This window comes from Onychostoma macrolepis, chromosome 06 (genome assembly GCF_012432095.1).
Source record: "Onychostoma macrolepis isolate SWU-2019 chromosome 06, ASM1243209v1, whole genome shotgun sequence".
Classification (NCBI taxonomy): Eukaryota; Metazoa; Chordata; class Actinopteri; order Cypriniformes; family Cyprinidae; genus Onychostoma; species Onychostoma macrolepis.
The window spans coordinates 15347403-15374144 of record NC_081160.1 but is presented as its reverse complement, the minus strand read 5'-3'; the positions used below and the strand labels follow the sequence as shown (position 1 = coordinate 15374144).

Here is a 26742-nt window from a genome sequence, read left to right as displayed (position 1 = left end):
CATCGCATGAGCTCTCCTTGCTCTACATTCAGGGTCTTCAGAGGAAAAAACAGAAATAACAAACAAAACACACCCAACCTATCACCCCTCCAACGTAGTGAAAAGCAGGAGACAAACTATGCAGACACTATTGGACAGCATGTTTTAAAACACAACGGCCACATGTGGTGTGCTGGTTTAGCTCTTGAGAGACACACTTGGGCGATGGACTAATGTTTATATTGGACTGGAGAGGTAAAATGGCTACGACTACGCGTAAACTCACAGTGATTCTATTTACGCAAGTCATTTGGTGTCAACAGGCCAGTCCCAGATGGATCAACCTAAGAAAACACTTGTCAAAAAAATTGCTTTTGCTCTATGGCAAGCCAGTCATGACTTGTATGATTATCGAAAATGGGCACAGCGCTTGTTTGTGGCCTCCCACAGCTCAAGGTTTGGGTACAGGGTGGGACATCAATCATTCCCTCACAGGCAAGGTGCCACCGTCTCATTTCCTGCTGGACCTCGCCGTGCGACACTTCCAAGTGTCTAATTACCACTACGGAGCTAAAGCCACACCAACAGCTCTCCAGCATGGAGTCCTAGCCTCTCCATGAACTACACAGCTAATTGTTCCATTGCTCCCCTAATGACGCAGTGAAAACAGAACAAAGGATAACACCGAAAGGTAGAGACCAAGTTGATGTGATAATTTTCATTAACCCTGCACTCCGTGTTCTTTTATCTAGACTCCCTCCCCCCTCCTTCCCCTGAACTGCGTAGTGAGGTACTCAAATTATCCACAAGCATTTCAGCCTGTGCTAATTATCCAAAGAGTTCCTCATTAGAAGATTTTAAATCCAATCTTAGATCAACACTTGCTCAGACCTCAGGGATTCTACGTTCCCAACAGCGGTTAAACAAACAATCAGTTCAAAGGATCAGGTATTCCACTTTAAGAAGAGGGGAAAAGAGAAGGGTAAACAACTTCTCACTTGAAAGAAATGACTCCAGCCGTTGCCCAGCATGCATGCAGCAATCTATAATTCATTTCACTCAAAAACGCTCAATTTTTCCCCATGCACCAGCTTTCTAATTTGAAGTGTAGTCCACACACTCACACACCTACACCCACATGATGACTGCGGGCAAAAGCCAGACCAGTGCTCCAAAAAAGAGAAAAAACAAAGAAAAGAGAATTGCCAACAGTAACAATGCGTTTCATGCAGCTTGCAGTAATGACGTGGCCAACAAATAAAAGGAACGACCATCTTAACCGTGCTGAGTCCTATGGGTGCAGAGTATTTTCCACAATTAGATCAGGCTTCCAGTAATTAATTTACAATGCGGTCAGAACGCACTTAATAGCCACCAGGAGCCTAATGACAAATTGTGCATAAATGAGCGGCCCTGCACAAAACTGAGCATTTTATCCACGTTTAATTTCAGTCTGATCTCACTTCTCATTAGTTGTGATTTATTTACATGCACCTGTACTGCCATTGCTTTACCTTGCAGATGAGATTGGTTAGGAAAAGGTGGAGGAAAGGACTGTATAAATAGGTAGAGTGTTCATGTTAAGAATTGATCATATGGGCCTTTTAATAGGCAGTTAGAAAATCTGGCCTTGAGTGGATTCCTACGAGAGCGTTAGTAGATGTACCAGATCACACTTATAACGTGCAGTAATTTCAACAGCACTTCTCCTCCCCTGCCTTTCTCTCTACCTCACTCGTTTTATCTTTCCATCTCTCTCCCTATGACCGAGCTGCACTCGTTCTCTCTTTCGTCTCTCTTAATGTCAGTGTGTTGCCACTGTGAAGCATCACAGAGCTCGAGTCTGTCACTTAAAATAATGCTGTCAGATCTGTAATTTTAACCTTGAAGCAATTAGCTGTTGTTGAGCCGTAATGAATGCTGACACCTCTCGGAGATGATGAAACCCCTAATTGCTCTGTAAGAATTGAAGCTTTTGACATTGCTGCTGACAGAATTTTTCCCCTTCCTTTCTTGTGCTCCTTCATGTGGCCACACGTACAATGACGGTGGCTGGTTTGAAACTTGAAAGCAAGCAGAACTTCTCCGCCATCAGCTGTCCCGTCACTTGAGCGGAAAAAGGAGAGGGGAAAAGGCTGGTTTTGCTGAAATGATGAGAGCGTTTAAACCATGATAGCACTCAGCTAATGCATCATTCAGCAGAAGTGTCATGGATGAGCGTTAATGTCACGACAGGAGCAGGAAGATGACTGTTCCAGCTTAGACAGGAAAAGGCTGATGAAATGATGGCTCAGGACACTTGTAATAAGTTTCCTCCTTAAATACCTGGCAGGACTGAGTGAAGTGAGAACTATGGGATTTATAAAAATAACAGTTCACTTATGACTTCACACACACAAAAAAAGTCCAAAAAAGGTTGCACTTTTAAATACCCGGATGATGCACTTAATTAACTGGAAAACAAATGTTGGACACTTAATGCACTCAACTGTCATGGCTTTAATTACTTAGCGGAAAGGGAGGGGTTCTCAGACTGTAACTTTGGATGACAAAATTATTCATACACTATACATAGGGTATAATGACTGTGTACTAGTGCATGAATTATTTAAAAGATTATTTGGAAACAACTGTAAGATTAGATGTGGGAGTATATTGGCAGTTATAATAGCCTTTCCACCTGTTTTATTGTCAAAAATATTATGTCTTGCTTTAGGTTTTCTGGTAACTTTGCGTGTGCTTTGGGAAACTCAACCAGGTGAGCTGCAGTACAACATTCCTTCTGTGCATATATGTGTGAAATTATTTGTATTTTTCTTTCTCTTTGAGTTCTTTCTCTTTCTCTGACAGTCGCATCCTTTTATGGCAGTTTTACACATGCATCATCTGTGAATAATACTCAAATAGAAATTTGCTCTAATGATTGAACTGATAACTGGTGAGAAAGATATTTGGTGCCAGATTTTAACACATTCTTCCAGCCCATCAGCTCTGAATAATAAGTATTATCAAGTCAACAATGAATATATATTAGATGAGGCATACATATCAAAATGTAGATATTTTTCTAACATCAAATTGAGTTGTCAGTTCATTTTTACTGGCAATTTAATTACAATTATTTGCACTTATGAAGAATATAAAAACAATCTGTGAAAGTGTGTGCAGGAAAAGACGTTTAGTTTACTCCACAGTTTAGTCCCGTAATCTAATGGCACTGCAGCTCCTATTTTATTTAATACCGCCAGATAACTGTCAGATTTTCTGCTTGTAAGTTTGTTGAAAGCAATGTGGCCACGGATATTAGCAGTGGGTCCCGATAAAAACAGTGAGTGTTGAATTGAGTGCTGATGAATCATTTGAGCGCTTAGGGACAGATAGTTCTTAAGCATGATAACCAGGCATCCGAAAAGCATCTTTAGAGGTATTAGTCCATTTCACACCTTCAGGAAAATTTCCTAAAACTTGCTAATAACGCAGAGGTGCACCACGATGCCTGTCAACCACTCCTGCCTCCTGGCAGAAATCCCCTTTCACACTTTAAACGATTCTAACCTTGTTACAACCGTTCCTCCAATTCAGCCTGCTTTGAAAATGCACACGTTGACAACCTACCATCTTAAAATTCATCATCCTGACACCTCACCATCACCACAGGGCAAGATTAAGAATCCAGCCCACGATAATTAAGGGACACCCAGATGCTTAATGTGGCGCTTCCGTGCTGTTTTGCAAGGCACTGCGATGACTCGGGCCTTGAGTGCGTTATTTAAATCCCACACGACTGATTGTCGCCTTTCAACGATTCAGTGAGTGACCTTGCAATGTGACCATCTTCGAGATGTTCGTCTGAATACGTCCCTGCCGTTTGAAAGATGGCGCGTTAAGAACGTACGAGCGAGTAATGTGGTAATGAGCGGGCCTCTGAGAGCTGGTGAGTTTCCCTCATTAGGATAATAAGTAAGACATCCCTAACATGACATCAGCTGGAAAATGTGGCAATTACAAAACCTTACTTGGGCTCCTGGAAGCAACCAGAACAAACCAATTCCTTGCAGCAATCTGTTCCTATAATGTGTGTCATGTAAATGAAAGGTCTGAACATCCTCTTTTAATTTCAGCACCCCTCCTCTCACCTAGCTCGTTAACGGTCCCTGGCTTCCCTCGTTTCCGCCCTTTGGAAGTCAATTTTAACCAGGGGTTAAATAAAACGAACAGATCTTGGTCAGAAGGCCACGGAAAATTGAGCATTTACTGCCCCACAATGTTTTGAGGATGCTATCAAGCATCACTTCCTAAGAATTAAATTGATATTACACTTTCAGCAATACCACAGAAGGCTAATGTTTCCACACTCAACTTGCTGGTGGCGCACAGAGAAGTGAAACAGGATATGTCAACATAATGTTTCCACTACAAATGCTGAATACAAAAATTATAAAATTCACTTTTGAGGTATCTTGTCTGTCTAAAGGATTTACTTTTTGTTTTTTTGTTTTTTTCATATAGTCTAAACATTCATAGCCACTCCGCTTTCGATAAGCCTTAAAAATAGAGAAGCGTTTGAAAATGGCACTTCGTCTGAATTGCAAAACCGAGTACGGAAGGTCGGAATTTATCATTACTCTCGTTGTCCCGGATAACTCATTTGCATCAGTTATGAGCCTTATAAAAGAACTGTCCCATAATTTAAAACATTAGCCTACGGATGTTTTTTTTTTTTTTTTGCTAAATTATATTTGCTTACGATATAGCACTTTTTTCGGTTCTAAACCTAATATCCTTTGATGCGTTTTAAATATACCCAATTAACGAAAAACAGATAAAAAAATGTGCCACTTTTTAACGCATTCCAAGCGATTCAGATGATGCAAGTAGAGCATCAATGTGCAGCTTATATTATTGGTCCATATTAAATGAGGTTATTGATGGTGCATGCAAGACGGGCACTACAGCATTACAGCTGAACGCAGGCTTTTTAATTATCTAGAAAAGACTCCAATTGCCTTTAAAATTGCGTATCCTGCAAACGCTAAAGAATCCAGAGGGTATCCATAACTTTTCGATATCCGAAAGCTTAACAGTTTTGACTTTTTGAACTTCGAATTTCGTTTGCTTTTCAAACATTTTCTTCTCTTAAATGTAACTAAAATTCTATTCCTTGTGTTTGTGTAGCCTATGTGTTTCAGAATTTTGGCTATTTTACACTAGGCTACGCTTTCTTTGCATATATTTTATATCCTGAATTGCTTTTTTTTTTTTTGTCTTTTCTTATTATGGAGAAAATGCAAGACATGTACTGGCGTGCGCATCTCATATTGTTTCAAACCACATAGCAAAGGTCAACTTGGCTTTAATAAGAATTTAGCAGCGCAGAAATCAGCAGTATTCTCCAATTAGAGGAACCCAAACAAACGCGCCCTGAGGCTATTCGATCCTACAGTCTATTCAGTCCTCCAGGGGATGTTATCGTGCTCAAAAAAGAAAAGCATTGTAATGTTCACTTAATTACATTCCCCTAAGAAAACCCACGTGATCACGTATACTTACGTTTGGTGTATTTCATTCTCATTTCGTTTAAATCGTCCTAAACAATTCTGACCAAGGGAGTGGGCCTAAGTTTCTATAACTAAAATTGTGGTTTTATGCTACGATACGAAATATTGCGGTCATGTATTATGTATAGTGTAATCTTTGGCTAGTATGTTTCTCATTTCGATTTGGCTGCGTCTCGTATTTAAAATTCCTTTTGTTCTTTTTAGACCACATTTATACACATTCACTCACTGAGACCTTTTTGTCCATTAGCTTAGTGTTAGAACTGTGCTATTTATTCAGTGCACGACTAGCACGAACTGGGAACGAAATACTGATTTGTCTGGAAAAAAAAATATTTATGTGTAAATCGTTACGTCTGTTTTAAATAGCTAGGCTAAATGAAGGAAGTGGGTTTCTGTGTGGTTGTGTTCTTTACAGCATTATCCTAAGTGTCGCTGATTAAAACGAATGACAAATAGCGAATATTAATCTCGGGAGAGTTCCACAAGGGTCTATAATTGTTTATATGAAATGTTTCTTTTAATTCACTCACGCTGAGAAGGCTCACGCCTGCTGTCTGTCCGCGGCGGTTCTCCCACAGAACAGCTGCCAGACCGGGAGCAGCTTCGCCATTCCCAGAGCAAATGCGTCAAACCATCTATTCTCATATAGCAGACCGGTCCCGAGCCTTACTTGAATACACGCCTATGCTAATGAGTTCAGACGGGCTTAAAGAGTTTACAAAGAATTTATGTTGTTCCCTAGAAAGTAGATTATATATGCTACCATATATATATATATATATATATATAAACAAAACAAAACAGGATTTGTTGTGTCCTCTTAAAATGATGTGTATGCTATGTTGCATCATACACAAGTGTCGAGAAGAATTAGAATTTAGGCCTATATGTTAGAGATTTAGATTTTTAAATTAAATTGTTTTTCAATTAATTTTTTTTTTTTTTTTTTTTAATCAACACGCCTGATGCTAAAAATCATTCACTTTAATGTAGACTATCTTTTTTGAATTGTGCAGTTATGGGAATCAAATTTTAAACTTACTTTTAAACAACAGAACATCTCCAAAAAGGTCCCTTTAAATGAGTAAAAACTGTCCCTTTCAAGAGAAAGCGTCTGACATTAGCTTTTTTATCAATTTGTCTTTATTTCACCCTTTCTTTAAATCTAATAAACTTTATAAGCGTATGTACTAGTATAAGTGTATTTGTACCAAAAAAGACAAAACAAACAATCTGACAATGAACAGTCCTTTTACTGTCACGGTCACAGGCTCGTCTGGTTTAGTTTGGCCTATGCGTCAGAAATGGTCCATATTAAATAATACATCTTTTTCTTCGATAAAATCGTCTCTCAATGTTGGAGAAAAAAATGCGTCTTGTGAAAGTTCAGCGCAGTCTGTCACATCACGTGTGATACATTTGTCTCTCCGTGTCTTTTGGTTTTACCGAGGATGCGGTGTGCCCGGTATTGGGTTTGTTATCGGGTTCAGTGCCGGTTGTCCCCCGGGCCCCAGGCCGTGAATGAGCACTCTGGGGACGAGCGGTCTCTGGAGAGACGGATGCGGTGTGGACGGAGTCCGGTACATACTGCTGTACATGGCAGCGGCGGCGGCGGCCGCTGTTGTGCTGTCCACGGTACCTAATAAACTCGGGTGGTAGAAATACGGAGATGGGAACATTCTCTGTAAGGCCGAATAATTTCCAGCTTCAGCCAGCAGTTCTAATCCGACAGCCGTCTGCCTCTTCCATTTCGTCCTGTAATGAGATCAAAATACAAGAAATCAATTATTAAACTCTCCACATGGCTCCTTCTGGACCAGATTGTTCGAGAAGTGAATGCTGGATTCTGGTACAAAACAAATGTAGGTAAACAACATATAGCTAAATAAAACCAACGCTGTTTAGGCCGAAATTGTATGTAAAATACATCAGAATATTGCTAATTGTTTGTGACTAAAACTTTTTTTTTTTTTTTCGATTAAATTTGGCTAAATTGTTATTTCCGATGCATTTAGAATTGGGTCAGTACGCAGCATGACGAAAATGATTGCCTAAATATATGATATTATAAGAAATTTAATACAAATATGAGCATTGTATAAAAATGAAAAAATATTTAGGAGGGAAAAAGGCTGAAATTATTTGAGTTGCTTAAAGTAAGTAGCCTATAAGTAGCGTTGTTCATGAACAGTCATTTGCATTCAAATGATTTAAAATAGTTTAATATGACAAAACTGTAAAATACAATTTCAGACAGAATGTTAAAATTATTTGATCCATATATTTTGTTGCGCCGTTCAGATTTTTAAAAGCTTGCTTTATAATAATAATAATAATAATAATAATAATAATTATAATAATAATTATAATTATAATAATAATAAAAGCCTAATAAAAATATTAACTAATACATAATGATATAATACAAAACATCTCGAATTTTGGCAACTGCAAAAGTTCCAAATGTAGATACAAAAATATTGTAAAAGCTTGCACAATCTAAAAACATTATTATTATTATTATTATTATTATTATATTTCATAAATGTCATATGGAAACTTACCGTCGGTTTTGATACCAAGTCTTGACTTGTGTGTCTGTGAGGTTTAGGGCTGCTGCCAGGTCCATTCGGTCCTGTACGCTGAGGTATTTCTGTCTTTCGAAACTGCGCTCCAGCTGGTTAAGTTGATGGTCGGAGAAGGCCGTCCGCGCTTTGCGAGGTTTTTTAGAGCGGGCTGGCGGACTGTCTCTCGAACTAGAAATTTCTCGATCGCCCTCTTCTTTTGCTCCTAAAGAAATTAGTAAAATGAAAATTAAAGAAAATGTATTATAAAAGCTGTTGTTCATTTCTATAGGCTATTCTTGAAATGAGTTTACTCGAGATGAGAACACAGACTAATAATTTAGTAATTACTGTTCAAAATGTTTATTTTGGTGACTTGTGATTGCTATAGGCCTCGATTACATGCACAAATCTAAATCTGCTTAGGTCTGATTAATTTTGTTTTGGTATTAGTAGTAACCAATATGAGTACCAGGGTCTTTGGAAAAAAAATACCAGGTATGCAAAAATATACATATTTGTCTCCCAAATAAATTAGGTCGCTATGTAGGCTAGACGAAAATATTACAACAAAACGAGCAGGATCGATATGTCAATCTATCTCTATTTGTAGCAGTTTTTGCTGGGCTCCGTGATCCCCCCTCAAGGAAGAACAATAATCTCTCTAATTGACTCACTAGGGAGGATCCCACACCGGGCAAAATTCACCAGCCTTTACATCTGTTATGCTAATATCAGAGAATAACCTCAGTGACCGGCTACCGATATTGTTATTGTATTGTACTGGTTCTTACTGAAAACACAGACAAAAACAAAGGGTTTTTTTTTGGGCTTTAAGATGGACGTCGATTTTTTTTTAAATAATGATAAGTAAAAAAATGTTAGCCTTTTGGGCCTTTTGAACCACTGAATGCATGTAATATTCAAGCGGTTGAACCGTTAATTGTTACAGCACATTCAAGAAATATTTACGTTTTGTCCAAAAATCCATTTTAATTCGGTTATTTTATTTAATGTAGCGTGACCAATTAGTTGTGAAGAATTCCATAATTCTATGCGCTTTCAACTTCACAATGAAAAAGATACTTCTTTAATCTCACATGCTTAGATTTGCAATAATAAACAACACAGAAAAGTTTATTAAGATGTAATAGCCTAATTATTTTTGTAATATATTAGCTAACGGTTGTTGCGGTACGATGTTCATGTTAGCATACTGTGTCAAAAATTAAGTTCAACGTAATGACAAATTTCTGAATTTCAAACTGTTCTTAATAATAGATTCTACCTGGTATTTGATATTACCAAAACGCATAAATGTCAAGCGGCTACTGTGATCTAAAGGTCTACCCCAAGTTTTTATTATGTAGGCTATTTAGGCTATTCATTTATTTTGCATGGAAAACGCACTCTTACCGTTACATTTTAAATCGCTCTGAATGTCATCTCTTTTGTCCAGTTTGCTTCTGTTTTCATCTAGCTCTAGTTTGGGCCTGATGCCGTCCGGGGCGGTTCCGCTCTCTGTTTTGGGGCTGTGATGTGGAGATGGTACACTGGTGCTGTAAGGAGCGCACGCTGCTAGCGGTTTACTGTCGCCCAAAATGTCTTTGATTAGAAAGGAGGAGGTGGCAGTCCTGGGGGCACAGCCAGCCTGACCGAGCGGATGAGGCTGGGGTGAAAGCTGCAAACTCTGAGCCTGACTGTGATGATGATGGTGATGGTGATGCTGAAGGCTGTCTTGGACCAGATGCGGCTCGGGATGCTCCATCGTAACTGAGATCGGGGATGAGGGGGCTGTTCCCACAGTGTCTATCTCCGAGCATGGTGATGGGGTCGCCTGGCTCCTGAAATCCGCTGTTCTGTTACTGTCACCGAGGCGAAAATCTCCGTTCATCAGTACTGAGCTGCCAGAATTGGTCGTGGACAAAATAGTGTCTATTCCGAAACTAGACCCACTGGATCCTTCCATAGTACAAGAAAAGGATGAGCACTTAAGTCGTCTTCATAACAACTTTCCTGTACAATTTTGTAAAAGAAGAAAAAACTTAATCGGAATCAACGAAACGACTAACAGAACTCGAAGGTTAGCGCAATAAAAAAGCCCCGAAAAAGTACAAAACAAACATTTCGCGCAAATAAAATAAAATAAAAAAATCCCTGCACTTACGCAAAGAAAAAAGAGAAATATAGCCTGCGCTCCAAGATGTTGTTACATTCAAGGTGAAATGTGGAAAGCAAGTGGATCTGTGTAGTCCACGTCCTTTTGTTATGGTTATTGAACTTTCTTTCAAAGTTGAGGTGTGGAGAGATTGGGATGCTCTAACTCCTCGACATCACGCTCCCTTTTGCCACTAATCGTTGTAGTGTTGCTCTACAATGACTTCCTATATTGACGTCATATTTTCTCCTTTATTATAACACACTCCTCGTGTTCCCCATCTCTCCTCTCATTGGTTACATGGTCACGCGTCTGTCCAATCAGCGATTTTTACTTCATCATTACACTTTAGAGCCACTCATTGATTCCGCAATGCTCTTTTGAAACCTTCCCTCCGCAATAATGTCTCAGACGGCATCTTCATTAGACATAAATACGTTTATGGTAACGCTTAAGATCATTTTCTGCATGTTACACATATTGCTTGTTGCTTAAACTAAATACCACACAGTAAACAACAACAACAACAACAATAACCTGAAATTACTAGACGCTCCACAAAAAAAAATTAAACAAAAGTATGCTATAGTTCACTAATATTATCCAGCGACTATCCAATCAATTACACTGTGATCATAGCATTCCGTATTCCGTCAATTAAAATGCAAACATAAATTAACAAATAATATCAAAAGGGTTTACTAACTCAATTGTGAACTTTGCTTAATATTTGCATTGTTTACTTGTTTAGTATTCATTCATTACATATGCTTAGTTTCTTCTTCTTCTTCTTCTTTTTTTTTTTCTTTTTTTTCAGTTTATATTTCTCCAAAAGAAAAACTCACAATAACAATCCCTATTGGCAAAACAAAATTGTGTCATTTATTCTTTTAAGAGCACAGAGACAGTGAAACGTGCAAGAGAAATAAGCCCGTTTTGAGCTGATAGTCATTGTGTGTGTCAGGGCCTTTGAGTGAAAGCACTGATTCTAAATAGCTCAAGGGAATGAAATGATGGCGAATATTGTACATGACATATGCCCGACTCGTATCTTGCCTATTTTCTTCTAAATAAACCCTGGGCCTATCCTAGATTTATAAATCAGCTACATTTCGTTCACTTTGTTTATACACGAGAAGACAAAGTGCGTTAAATGGAAATGTTTTTAGATTGATGAGCAGAAATTAAGTACCAACGAATATATGTGCGTTTAAATATTTACCTCTCGTTAAACATGGGGGATTATTGATAAAATAATGCCTATCTTACAACACTGTTTAATGCACGACTTTTATTTGTTAATTTTGAGTTACAGTTCAAAATGTTTTATATACCGAGTGCGTAGATTTATGCTGAGAGGAGGATGATGATGCGATATATATGGAGATATCTGATGGCTTACATGTTCTCCAACAAACGGACTGAGAGCTGGTTATATCAGGCTGCTGCGTTCTCTAACGTAGCTCGAGCTTTCCGTGGATCACTCCACTGTGCTCCCAAACCTGTTTGCAACCTCCTCCTGTAACGGACCGAACTGAGATTCTTTAACCTCTTTTATTTAGCTGAGCGACGTGGGAGTCATCATTTAGGTTTGTTGTGCGCGCCGCTTTAATTTATTTCACAAAAAGGAAATAAATAATCTTTAGAAAACAATTTTATGTGGTTTTATATGTTCATAGATTTTTTTTTTATTATTATTATTTGTAATAGCCTATGCTATAATTATAATTTAGGTTTATTATGTAGGCTATTATATGTGCCTGTCTGTTTTTGTTGTAAAGGATTCCTTGAACATATGTTTTGGAAAGACTGTTTAAAATATTGCAATCAAAAATATAAGGGATTGCGTGTTCGCTTTTTGTACATGTTCCTCTATTCGTACGAAATTGTTTCTCCCGGGAAAAAAAAAAAAAAAAAACTCAACAAACTCTTTAAATGTTCAGTCTGTTTAATAATTCATACTGATTTACATGACTGTACTGGAGACTGTCTTTTAAAAATATTTTATTTAAAAGTATATTTTGTCTAAATGTTCTTGTATTTTGCTGTTTCCTGTGGCGAGCTAATAGCTGACCTGCTGTTACACATAATAGTAACTATCTGGTTAGAAGTTTCTGCAAATTTGGTGACTAAACACTACAACGATAAAAACAAAATCTGCGATGCTGTATAGCATGCTAGTGTCAGATGGAATTATATAAATATCGTGCTTGGCTTGTTAGCTTGTCATTCTTAAAATGTCTGTATTCTGTACTGAACTCAAATAATTAGTTAAGTCGTGGCTAATTGGTAAATTCTTGTATAACATGCACTCCCTGACATGACTTTACACACGCTCAGTAATAACACTAGGCGGCGACAAAGCTATCTCAGAATTCCTGTCAATAATCGCTTGAAGATTGCTGGTTAATGCAGGGCAAAACCTCTCTGTGTACACACTCCGACATCAAGTTTTACCAACAGCCAAATTCCACTAAATGCCTAAATAGGGGTCTTGAATATCTGAGCTGGTTACATAAAACAATTAAGATTGTAGGTTGTACTGTTAACTGACTTGAATGAATTTAGGCAATATCTAACAATTTTGCAGTCACATCTACATACATTATATTAACTTCCTGCCGAAAAGTTTATTTTAAAATGTTTTAGAAGATTTTTCTATATGGCTATAATTATTTGGCCATATGATATTTGCTGTCATAGCCTACAGATGTGCTTGCCCTTTTATACATATATTCAAATGTACTATCTAATTGAGTTAGAGGAGTGAAATGTGTTTTGCCCCAAGATATGTGAAAACGATCTATTGGCAATGTATGTCTTTCCGTTGAAGAAAATCAAAGCGATGGTTGAACACGCCAGTCAATCTCATGAGACTCCAGCAGCATGTTCATTAACAGTTCACTAATTGCAGCAACTCATTGAGCCTCAATCAATCGCTTTATTAGGTTTAAGGGCGCCGCTGGAACAAATTGAATACAACCAGTCAGGGTATCATCTGATCAGCCGGGGCTGATGGTCGATGATCGGACGGTGAAATTGTAGTTTGCACTGTATTGATTCCCCTCACGGCTTTCTGTTGAAACTGTCACCTCGCGAATGCTGAAGGCCTCGCGCTGTTTGCAGACACACAGGTTGCTCCACTTTGTCATATACTTCGTACACAATCTCTGTAAGCATTTGTCAAACGTAAATACAAAAATATTAATCTAATATCTAATAAATCCCTAAATGATCTGAAAAAGAGACATCATTGAAACAAACACAAGTTGAAAATATATAGCCTATTTTTTATTTTATATTTTTTTTAATAATAAATGCAGTAGGCTAATCAGTGATGCTTTAAAAAAAATAGTGCTCTTTTTCTAATTTTCTTTAATGTTCAGTTGCAATATGATTATGATGTATTTTATATTAAGGTTTATTCATAACCCATGGAAAGTATGCAATTAGTAACAAATTATGGGGCAATAAATAAGCAACCACATGAACCCCAAATTAACTGATCTCAACTGATTAACTGATCTGTTGAACGCAGACTGTATTAATTATAATATACTTTTACCACTTAAAAACGACTATAGGTGTTCATTTAAATGAAAGACTTAGATTTAAGATATATATAAAAAATTAAAAACCACAGAAGGCCCCTCATCCATGCATATTTTTAAAAAGCCTGTAATTAATAATAATCTGAATCACGATGTTAAAGACCACCGAGTTGTCAGGAAGTATAGCCTACTGTAGATCTATGGAAATTGATGAAATTTAAATCACAACAGTGCGGGTAATAATCAAAATGTGTGTTAAAAGATATTTGAGGAATGCGATCAAAAAGAGACATTATTATAAAACATACTTACAAATAACATAATGTATTTAGGCTACATTACATTGTATTTACATGCGACATTTTAGTGAGACTTGTAAAAGACATTAATACCATGGATGGCGTGCGCATAATTATATTTACAAATCTTTATGTACAAAAATCTGTATTTCATTTGCAAGTGTCATAAAAGCAGGCTGTGAAGAATACGCTGTATTCAACTGGCAGTGCGCTTGAGCTTTGGACAGAACACGGTCTCACACAAAAAATGCATCTTTAATCAGAGAATCATGGGTCTGACAGAAGACAAATTAGCTGTCTCTCTCTAAACATGTCTAACATCTCTGTTTGAGCGGATAGGAAAAGGCTAACACAAAATTGTTATGAAAGTCAAAATTCAACATGAAATATTATTTTAGAAGCTCTCGTATGGAAGGTTGGTGCTCTCTGTGAGCTGTGACATTTACAGCAGTGGCTTTCAGGATCCCAATATTACAGTTTTTACTAGATCTTAACAGTATTCCCCCTCTTCCTCTCAACAGTGCTTGAATTTACACTGTAATAAAACATGTGACATTCAAGTTTAATTTGAAGTGCAGCTAGTATTAATCCAAAGGCAAACAAGGAGGGGAAATAATAAGCCTAGAAGAAGGACACAGAAGGGCCCATGGCCTAGATGAACATCAATTACAGTTTTAATTTAACACCCAACTCAAATGTTAAAATGCGAGCGAAAGCGGGAGACGGGGATAACGCGTAGAGTGTCATCAGCGAAGTCTCTGTCTCGTTTTGTTTACGTAAAACAGCAATCCATCCAAGAACTACAATGTAAATTTTGGTAAGCGACGATGACACATGCATCACATGCGTGCCCATCCCCACATCGCGTCTCTTTGTTAGTTGTTCTGCTCTACTCTATAGTGTTTGCTCAAGGAAGGCACATTGATTTGTGCGCTCCGGCCACAGACCGGCCCTGACAACGTTGTTCTAGCAGTCAGAAGGGTCTTTACAATCACCTAATTACCAGAGCTGTCAATCAGCGCGGGCCGCGGCTGGCTCTGACCGTGTCCGCGAGCTGCATTCCTGCGCGCGGCTGAGCGCGTGATTGATCCGTGCTGATGGCATCGAGCCGCCTCATGACGTGTGATTCTGTGGCGCGTGCACGCTTCACAAAGGTAATCGGGGGATCAGGAGGGGTCAATGCCATTTCCTATTACCTGAAGTCTAAAAGCGCAAAAAATCACGGGGAAATAAGACAGAAGAGGGGGAATGAGGGGTGGAGGGTGTGAACGCTGCGCATCGCTCAAGGGGCGAGCGAGCAATTGAGCAAGACGCGAAAATGATTTCCTTTCAAAGCAACAAAAGCCAGATTGAGATTGTCCAGCGCTGCTTTAGTCAGATTTAAAACCGTTCGCACGTTATTACAGTGATAGGCATCAGCACTGACAGAATGTTTGGAGGCTAAATCAGGGATAGGCCTATCTGTGTGTTTGCTGGAGGTCTTCGCTGCTGTCATCCAAAATTAGTTCGGCACCTATGGCAGACTCAGCTTTCAAAACCAGGTTTACAATACATAGCATAATAGGCTCTTATTATTTTTATATATATGAAAATAAAACATGAACTTATTTGCATGTGATTCTGCTGTACTGTGCATTTATTTAACAAGGCCACCTTACAAAAAAAAAAAAAAAAAGAATTTAATAAATTGTGCGTTTATGTAATAATAGCCATATACGCAGTGTATAAAAAAAAATATATTGCTCGCTGCCCATTTTTATAACACAATTAAATGAAACAAAACGAAATCCTATGCGGATTGTAAATAGTTGAATATAAAAATGTCTGTGCAGAGACCAGTTAGCATATAATAATGATAATAATAATAATGCCATTAATAATGCCTTTAGATTTTAATTTATACATTTGTTTTAGTTTAAAATGTGTTTTGTATAGGCTACATTAGTAAGTTATATTAAATGACATTACAAATAGAAAATCATAAAAAATACACATGTAACCCAAATTAATCGCACAAATCCTTATTCTTTTTGTTTTGAGAGAGTCATGTATTGTAACTATAGCTGCTAAGCGACAGTTGGCAGGGAGGAAGACGATGACGACCGCCTGTCAAGAACATTTACATCCATTATAACCCATCGCACTCTGTACGCGGGCCGTTCACTTTTACGTGCCCACTGTGTGCGAGAGAAGTAACACGGCAACAACACAAGACAACGCAATGTAAATTGAGAATCAAGCGGGTAAACAGTGTGCATATGGCTGCTGCACCTGAAGGGAGCAGAACGAACGTCACTAATGAACCCCGGCAAAACACTGGCGCGAGTAATGAGAGATAACACTGCATTTTGCAACACCGAAAATAAAGGTGAAATCATCAATGAGCGGGAGCAGGGGTGAAAAAAGAGGGGGGGAAAGCAAAGCAATGATTAAATGATCAAAAGCTGGCGGAGTGAGTCTCCATGTCACTGCCAAGCACACTCATCTACCTACAAGTGAAAGTTAGGTTTCAAGCACAGTGTAATTATAGCTGGGAATGTCAGTTTGACATTAATGCAGCCAGCAGAAATTCCCTAATTGGCCTCAGAGGAGAAAGTGAACCAGAAAATATATTAACATTTTAAAAAACCATATTTTGCCTAATCCTTTCACTTTCCAACAATATTTGAAGACCAAAATGCCCTAGGCATGAGAATTTAAATGAGCAATTTTGTTTTTGAAGGAAACGGCCAATGAGACAGAAAATAGACTAAAGGGAAATCATTAGTGTATGAGAGCTCCTGACAGGCCTGCCTGGCTGACTGGCTGGCCTGTCACAGGGAGTCTGTGTTCTTGAGCTCTATGCTATGAGCTAAGCAGATAACATGAAAAGACCTATAAACGTGCAGCCAGAAGTCAAAGCCTATTATCTAGAAATTCAAATGCAGTGGTGGGGAGGAGGAAGATCTGCTGGAAGGGGGGCAAGGAGGGCTTCAGGCCTTGTTCTCACCGATGAAAGAAAAAAAAGAACCAGAAGTTGTAACTGGCTCTGGTACCTAATATCAACTTACAGTGGCTGTGGGAAATATGTCCAAACATCGTTTATATACAGCTGAAAAACTGGAAAGGTGGAGATAGCTGCAAAATGTTTAAAGTTGGAAGTGCTGGTTCTGTCACAGGAGAGTGGGCAGATGTGATATGACCATATCAGGGAAACACAGCAAAGTGCAGTCAGGAGATGTTAGGCCAGTCTCCTGGTGATGGAGCAGCTGAGGCTGACATGGCCCCAGGCTTGCCACTGCAGGGCACTCACTCGCCCGCATTGCACTGCCTTTTTGAAACAAAACACAGAGCTGCGACCAGAGGAAGCCGTCATGGCACTGACCACAAGGGTCAGACGTTTTACCTCCAGCAAGAAAAGGAAGCGATGAGAAGATGGGATGGATTGAGTGAACGTATAGATGAAGGGAAGTGAGAAAAACAACATATCTCAGATTGTGTGGCGCTTTTGTGTGACAAAACATTGCGAGGAATGGTCATGTATTTCACAGGTACCTTGAAAATGTATTTATGTGTTGTATAATGTGCCATTTTCTCTTTTTTTTTTCCTCTCAAACTTTAGTTGCTTTCCAGGGTTGGGCAGGGTATTTGATCTTTACTGCACTAAAATACGATGAGCAAAGCATTTAATCAGTAGCTTTGATAAACATTTGGCATAAAGCAGTTGGGCTCTTGTCTCTGACACCTACAGCCCAGGGCGAAAGATTGCGACAAAGAAGGTTTTCACTGGCAATTTCAGGAATTCTACCCGCCCTGTCAGCCAAGCTGTCACTCACTCTGACATAAGGATGGTGGATATCAAAGCAAGACAGGACTTTTTATCTCAAAGAAGCACAGGTACGATAGAAGTTCAGACAAATTTTCACCAAAAAAAGTGCATCTAAGCAGCAGCCAACAAGTTATTCAAATTAACCCTCATTTCGCTCACACAGGTGTTGTATTTGTAATGCAATTAATGCAGTAACTATTTATGCAAGTAGAATTTGACTATTTTCTTGACCAATAATTATAAAAATAATAATGTGAAAATAGTTTTCCTACATAAATTCATTTTGATGTTGAACGATCATTTTAACTGACACTGAACTATGTGAGAGACTGTGTAGAATGTCACAACTAACCTAAAAAAGATGTCATAGTTTTATGTTGCTTCCATATCACAAAGGTCAGCATGGATAACAATAAATCTTGACATACTGTAATTAAACACTGTATTGTGCCCAAAACATAAGATCCTGAAAATGTGCTTCACTTGAATTGTTTTTAGGTTTCAAAACATTATTTAATCACCAAACCAAATTAAATACATAAGGTTACCCCAACAAAATTCATCTAAGGGTTGGATAATGTAGAAATAGTAGGTTACCACTATTTACTGTGTATCAGTCAGCTTTAGGTAACTTCAATGAACTATGGATTTATAGACAGGTATATGATGGTGCAAATGATTTATTGTCATGAAGAGCACTAAACAAATGATTTATGCACTATAAGGTTCACCTCTAATAAAATAATTAAAAATGAGCAATGTCAAGGCATTTGCTATTTGCTAATTTCATATACAGCATACATTATTATGCACATTTCATTTCTTGTGCATAGATTTTCTAAAAAATTGTTTATTGTACATCTTATCACATTGAAACACAGACTGTGTTATAATTAAATAGGCGAAAGAAAACCACCACAAGTTATAATAGAGTCTTTGGAGTTTCAGTGAATGAACAGTGAAGGCATTGTCATACCAGCAGGACTCCATGAGTCTGACTGCAAGGCCATGCTCACCATGCTCAAGGAGAGAAAGAGGAGGAAAGAGGGAGAGAAGGAGAGATACAAAGGGGCAGGCCTCTCCTACAGTTTCTCCTCGTTACTCGCCCTCCAGATGGGAACATGGAGTGCTGGCTGTTCTCCTTCTCATCAATACAGCGTAGCTTTTTGTCAGTAATTTGCAATAAGTGTCCACACCACATCTTTAGGGAGCTGGAAATCATTACTGCATAAGGTCCTGCTCAGCTCCTAATTGGAAGCGTTGGGCCTTATCAACTGAGGATTTTCCCAGACCTCTGACAGATACCAATACGAAAATCATTGTTCAGTTGTCAATTTAAGAGACCGTTAAAGGAGCTTATTTTAATTCTAATTGGAACTTCCTCCCCACTTCATAGCAACTGCGAGAATAAGAACAAATGAGTCCTTGGCAGTGTGTGCATGTTGCTTTGAGTATGTGCAGTGTCTATGTCGAGTCAAGAGAGTAAAGGACCTTGGGTATTAGCTCTAAAGTGTTACGCTACGCAGGTCAAATTGACAGGTTAGAGTTGTGACTATCTTGCAAATGAAAACGGCGAGCAAACACATTAGTTTACAAAAATCCTCACGGGTGGTTTCCAGGGACTTAATCATGGGGTACGGATGTGCCTGAGTCTGGTCTGCAAAGCTCCCAATTAAGCAATACTGCATCCGCTTAAGACGTTTGTTTGGAGCGCACGTGGGCTACTATTGATCTGGCTAAACTGACCGCGTGATAGTGTATCTGCTGCATATTTATGTTCGTTGCTCTCCTGGTGTCCTGGAGCTGGGCTTTGCTGCTGTCACTGTTTTTAATTCAGCACCAGGGGCTGTGCGGGACCCTCTTGTTCAGGAAATAACTGCGAAAGCCACCAGATGTGGCAGTGACTAACATGCGTAAACGGCTCGACGGTCGCCGATGCGATGACAGAGAATTTGTGTCTGAATCTCGGTTAACAGCCATGGGCGACGTCAGTAAGCTTTCAAAGGAGGACAAAATTTGTTTTGACATGACAAAGGCAGTTGATCGTCTATAGCGAAGACTAATTGCACCCTTGAAGTACATCCATGCATGCACACACATGCACACTTTAACATCACATCACATTTATGCTCATTCATCACCTGCATTGAATAAGCATTGAGGTATAGCAACCAGGATACAGAATTGTAAATCGAATTTAAATGTAAAGAAATATAAATTCAAAGTCTAAATTCTAATAATTCATTCAACTGTAGTTGATGTAGTTGTAGATAGATAGATAGATAGATAGATAGATAGATAGATAGATAGATAGATAGATAGATAGATAGATAGATAGATAGATAGATAAGATTGTTTTTTTTTCCAAATTACAATTCAGTAAATTCCTCTTCTTGTTTGATTCAAAATCCAATTCAAGATCATGTAGGGTATGGCTAATTTACTTCAGATTCACACTCATAATTTGAAAGGAAGCCAATTATTGCAAGGCAAATTTTGCACAATCCTGTAAATCATATAGTGAAAATTGATCATTTGGATAAAAAAAATATTATAATACACAGGCCATCCATCCAGGGTGCGTCCTTGCTTAGACCAGGACTCTGTAAAATGGATGGATAGATAATATAATATATATGCCAAAAACCATGAAAAATGGCAGGGCGGGAATGGAAATATTTTATTAAAAGGGAAGGCAAAGAAAAGGAAGTGAATTTGCACTTTTTCGCCTCAGCAATGTTTTTCTAATGTCCACTCTCTCTGGGAGCCGGTGTTGTGTTTGCCGGCTGTTTTACTAGCTGTCAGAAGGCATTTGAAATGAGGAGGCATCTAAGCATGCGTACAAGGGGATTCATTTGACCTCATTATACTGCAATAAAGCAAGAAGCCGGTTTACTAAATATCACTGCACCACTCACACTTCACATCATATCATGCAGAGGAGCACGCTAAAAAGATGATTTCAGAAACGTCTGGTGAGTGGAGGGAGGCGGAGGGAATGGGGAGGGGGGGGTTAACCTTCACTAGCCAGAAGGGATTCTGACAAGCGCGGGGGAAAAAAACAACTACGTAAAGCCCTGTTTAAGAGCAGAGCCAGCGAAGAAAAAAAGATTTATGCTTTTAATTAATGGCAATTAAACCATGCCTGTTGGGCTGGCCTATGGCAATTGTTCTCAGTAAAAAGGAGGCTGTGCTGGTGACAAGCATTTGAATCCACTAAGTTCTACCAGGGGAGCTGACACTGCAGGCATCAAACCCAAACTAAATCAATAAAAGAATTAAACTTTTATAAATTGCATTTTGACAAGTATCAGATAGCGCTATGCTTTGATATTACAAATTCCTTGGAGGTGATGCAAACAAGAGGAGCGGCAGTTAGTGATCCAAACAATCAAAGGCTCTCGTTAACATGCGCTGTCAGATGCCTCAGTGCTATTAATTACTACAAATTAATGTGACTCTGCCCGCCTCTACTGATTGGAATGATAATCAGACTCCAGCAGGAAGAGAGAAACATATGCAGCCTTGACCAAAATAAGACATGCTAACATATGCTCACATACATGTAACTAGCGCAGATTTGAAATGTAAACACCCAAACAAATCACATAATTTGTGACATGTTATTTCGTAAGGCAAAATAATGCTATAATTTGATCGTCCAGTGACCTAGCAATGACTTTCCAATTCTGCTAACAACCAGACGCAGAAACACAAAGACATTTAAGATATTTTGGATACCGTGCCACAGCATGTTAGCAAAGATTCATTTTTTTTGTGCCGTGGGATTCGTGTTCGAGGGGGAGGGCGAGTCTGTGGAAGCATCATCGCAGCTCAACTTTTCTGTCAGTCGTGTCAGCGCGAGAATGTGGGCATCACCATGCTTCGGATGCAGCGGGCAGCGACATCGTTCAGCTGGGAGCCAACAGGCTTTCTAAATGAGTCTAAGCTCTGTGATTATGCCCCCTCGCTAAATTGTTTGCCATGAGACTAATCAAGCTTGCCAGTAGTGCTTACGCACCCAATTTCTCATCCTTAACAGCTATATCTTCTGTGGCATCCGACACTATACTTTGAGACGGGGCGCTATTTGAATCTGTGCTAAATCCCAGCCTGCCCTCATTTATTCAGGGCTCATGTAATATTCAATCCCAGCAGAATGCTCAGCAAGTTGTGGCAGCGCTCTCAAGTTTACAGATTTATTGTGAGTTTTGGTGTCTTATCTACATGAAAAACATGGCTCTTAATTGAATAATTAATATGACAAAGGTTTGCAACAATTTTTGGTGTTTGGGTGAGTTTGCATATATGTCCATGAATTGGAAATGTTGTTAGATGTAACATGAGGGTAGTTTTACATAATTGTAACATTAACCAATTAAAGTTTAGCTACAGGGGTAAAAAGCCACACATGACCACCACACTGTTGGAATGATAGTAGAAGCTGTAAGTCTGTATAAAAATAGTGTTTATTTAAAAAAAAAAAGAAAGAAAAAAAAAGAAAGAAAAATCACATCTGATTCTCATATAAATTTTTGTCATTTCTTATACAAACTACATGTTAAAAAAAAATTACACAAAAAAATCACAATAATAAAAAATAATAAAAATAATAATTATTATTATTCATGAAGTACAGTATAACATTAGTTACCAAGTGGGGTCAATAGTTTTTGACATTGTGGGGACCGGCCTGTGGTCTCTACGAGGGGAAAAAATGATTACAGTTTTGTTCAACTGCTTACACACAAAATCTTTACTTGTCACACAATTTCTGAAACCTGACACTCAAACACCAGAACCACACACCAAATCTGCAAAACCATACACTAATTCTAGGCCTTTCAATCTCATGAAACACTTTTTCGCAAAACACAACACACACTTGTAACACACAAAAATCTAACTAGGAATTAATATTATGGCAAAGGTGTTTGCAAATGTTTGCTTTTGAGATGAGTTTGTGATATTTTGAATGCAGTGCTTATTTTGCAAGAGATGTAAGGCGATTTGCATTTTGTATGTGCAATTCTTGGATTTGTGTGTAAAGTTTTGAAAAAAAAGAGGCAAAGTTTTGAAAATGTAGGCAGCTGGGGGAAAAAAAAAAACTGTAAAAATAGTAAATGATGTTTATCTGAAAGTGTAACAATGCAAACGGGTTTTCTGTAAGGGGTAGGTTTAGGGGATAGAACATATTGTTTGGTCTGTATAAATGTAATTGAAGTCCCCACAATTCACAGACACAAACGTGTGTGTGTGTGTGTGTGTGTGTGTGTGCGTGCGCGTTTTTGTGAAAAGTCAGGACATAGATTTGTATAATGACATAGGTATGACATAGGTTTTCAGGACATTGACCCATGTCCCCACTTTTCAAAACACTTATAAATCATACAGAGTGAGATTTTTTGGGTAAAGTTGAAATGCACAGTCTCCTGTAAGGGGTAGGTTTAGGTGTAGGGTTGGTGTAGGGCAATAGCACAAACAGTAAGTACAGTATAAAAACCATTACGCCTATGGAATGTCCCCACTTTTCACAAAAAAACGAACATGTGTGTGTGTGTGTGTGTGTGTGTGTGTGTGCGCGCACATGTTTTTGTGACATATGAGGACACAAATTTGTATAATGACATGGGTATGACATAAGTATTACAAGAAGAAGGTAACTTATGAGGACATTTCCCCATGTCCCCATATTTCAAAAGGCTTATAAATCATACAGAATGAGTTTTTTTGAGAAAGTAAAAATGCATAAAGTTTCCTGTAAGGGGTAGGTTTAGGTGTAGGGTTGGTGTTGGGCAATAGAAAAAACGGTTTGTACAGTATAAAAAACATTATGCCTATGGAATGTCCCCACAATTCACAAAAACAAACGTGTGTGTGAGTGTGTGTTTGTATCATGAAATTGATAAATATATTTAGTTTATATTTCATTTTCACAAATGTATATTACACACACACAGTTACAAATGTTGCAATTGTTGCATAACAAATGTTACAATACTCCCTTAGTTGTCCCCATATTCTTATAATACTCTTTATACTCATGTCAAAGTTAAAAAGTCCTCTAAATTAAAATCACAATGATCATATTGAAATGCAAATACAATGCAAACACATCAAAATCTTACATTATGCTTCAACACAAGGATCATAAAATGACATAATACTATTGCTTGCAAATTTATATATATTTTTTTTTACCCAACACACTCTTAATGAGACTGTAATCTAGCACTGATGGGCAATGATAGAATATAATGAATAGAATATAATAAATGAATATAATGACCAGTCACATTGATTATGGAGTGTCTGAATGCATATAGGATTACTCTTTATTGGCAGGTGTATTTACTCTTGCAGCTGCATTTCCTTGCTGATCATTTCTAAAACTACACATGATCTTATTCCCTTGATAAAGTCCCCTCCTCCACCTGGCTTTAGCCACCTTTGACACCTGCGAATGGGGCAAGCCCTCAGGGACGTGAGGGTCCGACCTCCGCCTGTATGGCTTTAGCACAGTGAATTAAGGGGGTGAGAGAGTGAGGGAGTGAGTACGTTTTCTGGTTAAGTGATGTCTTAAGGCCAGAACTATACATGCTGTGGATGGGTACTGTATTACGGCACAGATTAAGCTTCTGTACAGAGGTGTAATTGGCTGAGGGGATTCAGCTCAGCCCTTGCTGTGTGGCCTTCTACAGAAACTCAGATCAAAAGTCATTTGCTGTCTGACCCTGACTAGAGACTCATACCGACTCTCTCTCTCTCTCTTCTCAAATGATTTCCTGTGAAATTCTCCCCCCTTGATGTCGACTTTAAAGCTGGCTCCGGTAAATTTAAAGGAATGTACGTGCCTTTTTGTGCATAATCTTTTTTTGAATCTCACTCTGAACTACTGTATCTTTAATTTGACCATAAAAGTTGTAATATTCACCTGAAGCGAACATGTCTGAAAGGATCGGGGCTTTGGAGAATAAAAGATGTTCCCGCCCTCATTAAGATCTAATATGATAAAAGGAACTTGGAAAATGAGTGTGTGAGATAATAAGCATAATGTAGAATAATAGATTGTGCCCTAACTCTGTATGTGTACAGCAAGTCGTTTATTGTTGAGTACGGCTGCATTAAATTTTTTTTTTTTTTTTTTTAATCCAGATTTCATTTACACAGCAAAAAGACACATTTAGCAACATAATTTTAGTACATTACATGCAATTTCCCTCAGCTTAAATCTGCTTAACATTTATATGCATTTAGACTTCATTATGATAATTTGATATTTTAACTCAATGGCCGGAGGCTGGATTATGTGTGCTGTCTCTTTTATAATGTTAATGTCTGCCTTTGAAAATGAGGCATGTAGCCATTGATTTTTAGAGCTTATCTTTGTAACGCCTCCCAAAGCCGTTGGTTTAATCTTGTTTTGGTCTCATTCTCTGTTCTGAGCATTACATGTGCAGGGCAGGAAAACATGAGACGTGTTACTGATAAGATAAGATGAATGTTTTGTTGATGTCTTGCCATTTTTGCAGCCCTAAATGTCACTTTTCACAGATCCACTCATGATCATATGGGGAGAGAAAAAAGAAGGGGAGAGGGAGAGAAAGAAGAAAAAACGCTAGCGAGGAATCAGAGAGACAGATTAGTGCCTCTCTGGTACTTCAGTGTATCAGGACAGGGATTACCGTGCCAACAGCTGCGCCCGCCGGTCCCCTGACTGAGAAGAATTACAAGTATTATCACCTAGATCATTAAAGCAGGGTTCAGCGATTGCCGAATGGCTTCAATCAATTCATCCAGAGATAACACGCTAGCAGCCGGACCCCCTGCATGAAAACTTGACTTAATTGGCCAATAAGTGGTAAGGAAGGGCGCATGCTATTTGATCAAATTACTAGGGACCTGGCGAAAGGGATTACTGTTCTTCAGGGGGAAGAAAGAAGAGAAGAAGAGAGAAACCAAGAGGGAGAAGGAGGGGTCGCGGTGGGTCAGGGCTACCGGAAGGAGGGCCTGTCTTCGGCTAAAAGCGAGGCGGTTGAAAAATGCTGGCCCACTTGGCGGTGGAGCGAAGAAGCAAGAGGAGGAGAGGAGAGGGGGATCCAGGTCATTCTTTTGCTTGGGGAGATGGACTCATTCATCATCACCCCCTTGGCCTGGTTTCTGCCTGGAGATGGCTGTAAACTAACAACTTCCACATGCTCCTGGCTTTCCTTCATTATGCTTCCTGCTTTATGGCAGATTGAGCAACAGACATTCCATATACAGTCATTATCTACATGTACACAAGATATCATTTATGCAAGATATATATATTAAAATTAGAATTCCTTGCATTGAGTGCACTACAAATGAGAATCTAGAGATAGAGAGCTCTAAATATACAAATAACGTATATGCTTTTTTTCTCATTTCTAGATGACAGGTTACAATTGGAAATCTTACTCTTTGTGAAATTACGTTTAAAATGACATTGAATAAGTTAAACAGCTCTTCTTAAATCATCTTTTGAAAAAAAAAATGGTTAAAATAATGAAAATGACTGAAATATGAAATATCATTATACTGTATTGATTTTTAATTCAGTTGTTAATTCAGTATTCTCTAACTGACACATTGTAATAATAACTGATTGTGTTATATGCAGACATCTTAGGACATGTGTTTCCCTTTTTGTTTTTTTGGGGGTTTTTTTTACTTCTGTTTATTCCATACCTTGGGTCTACATGTGCTTTTGCTTTAAATTTCCTGGCCAGCTCTCGTGATAATTTCCAGAGCTGTGGAGCGGGAACGTGTTAGTCATGGATGCTAAAGTGCTACAAACA

The 26742-nt window shown here is 38.5% G+C and overlaps 1 protein-coding gene across 3 annotated transcripts in view; it reads right to left on the bottom strand.

Annotated features, from left to right (window-relative positions):
• Positions 1-6820: 6820 nt before the first annotated feature.
• Positions 6821-26742, bottom strand: part of barhl2 (BarH-like homeobox 2) — a 44990-nt gene continuing 25068 nt past the window's right edge. For 2 of the 3 annotated variants that reach the window (XM_058777874.1, XM_058777875.1), the window contains exons 4-6: positions 9521-10120; positions 8105-8330; positions 6821-7295 (exon numbers count right to left, since the gene is read on the bottom strand). In XM_058777874.1, coding sequence (XP_058633857.1) covers positions 6983-7295; positions 8105-8330; positions 9521-10073 — 1092 coding nt within the window. In that variant the 5' untranslated portion in view covers positions 10074-10120 and the 3' untranslated portion in view covers positions 6821-6982. Of the gene's footprint in view, positions 7296-8104; positions 8331-9520; positions 11042-26742 lie in introns of those variants that run through there. The other variant, XM_058777873.1, reaches the window with a different exon arrangement.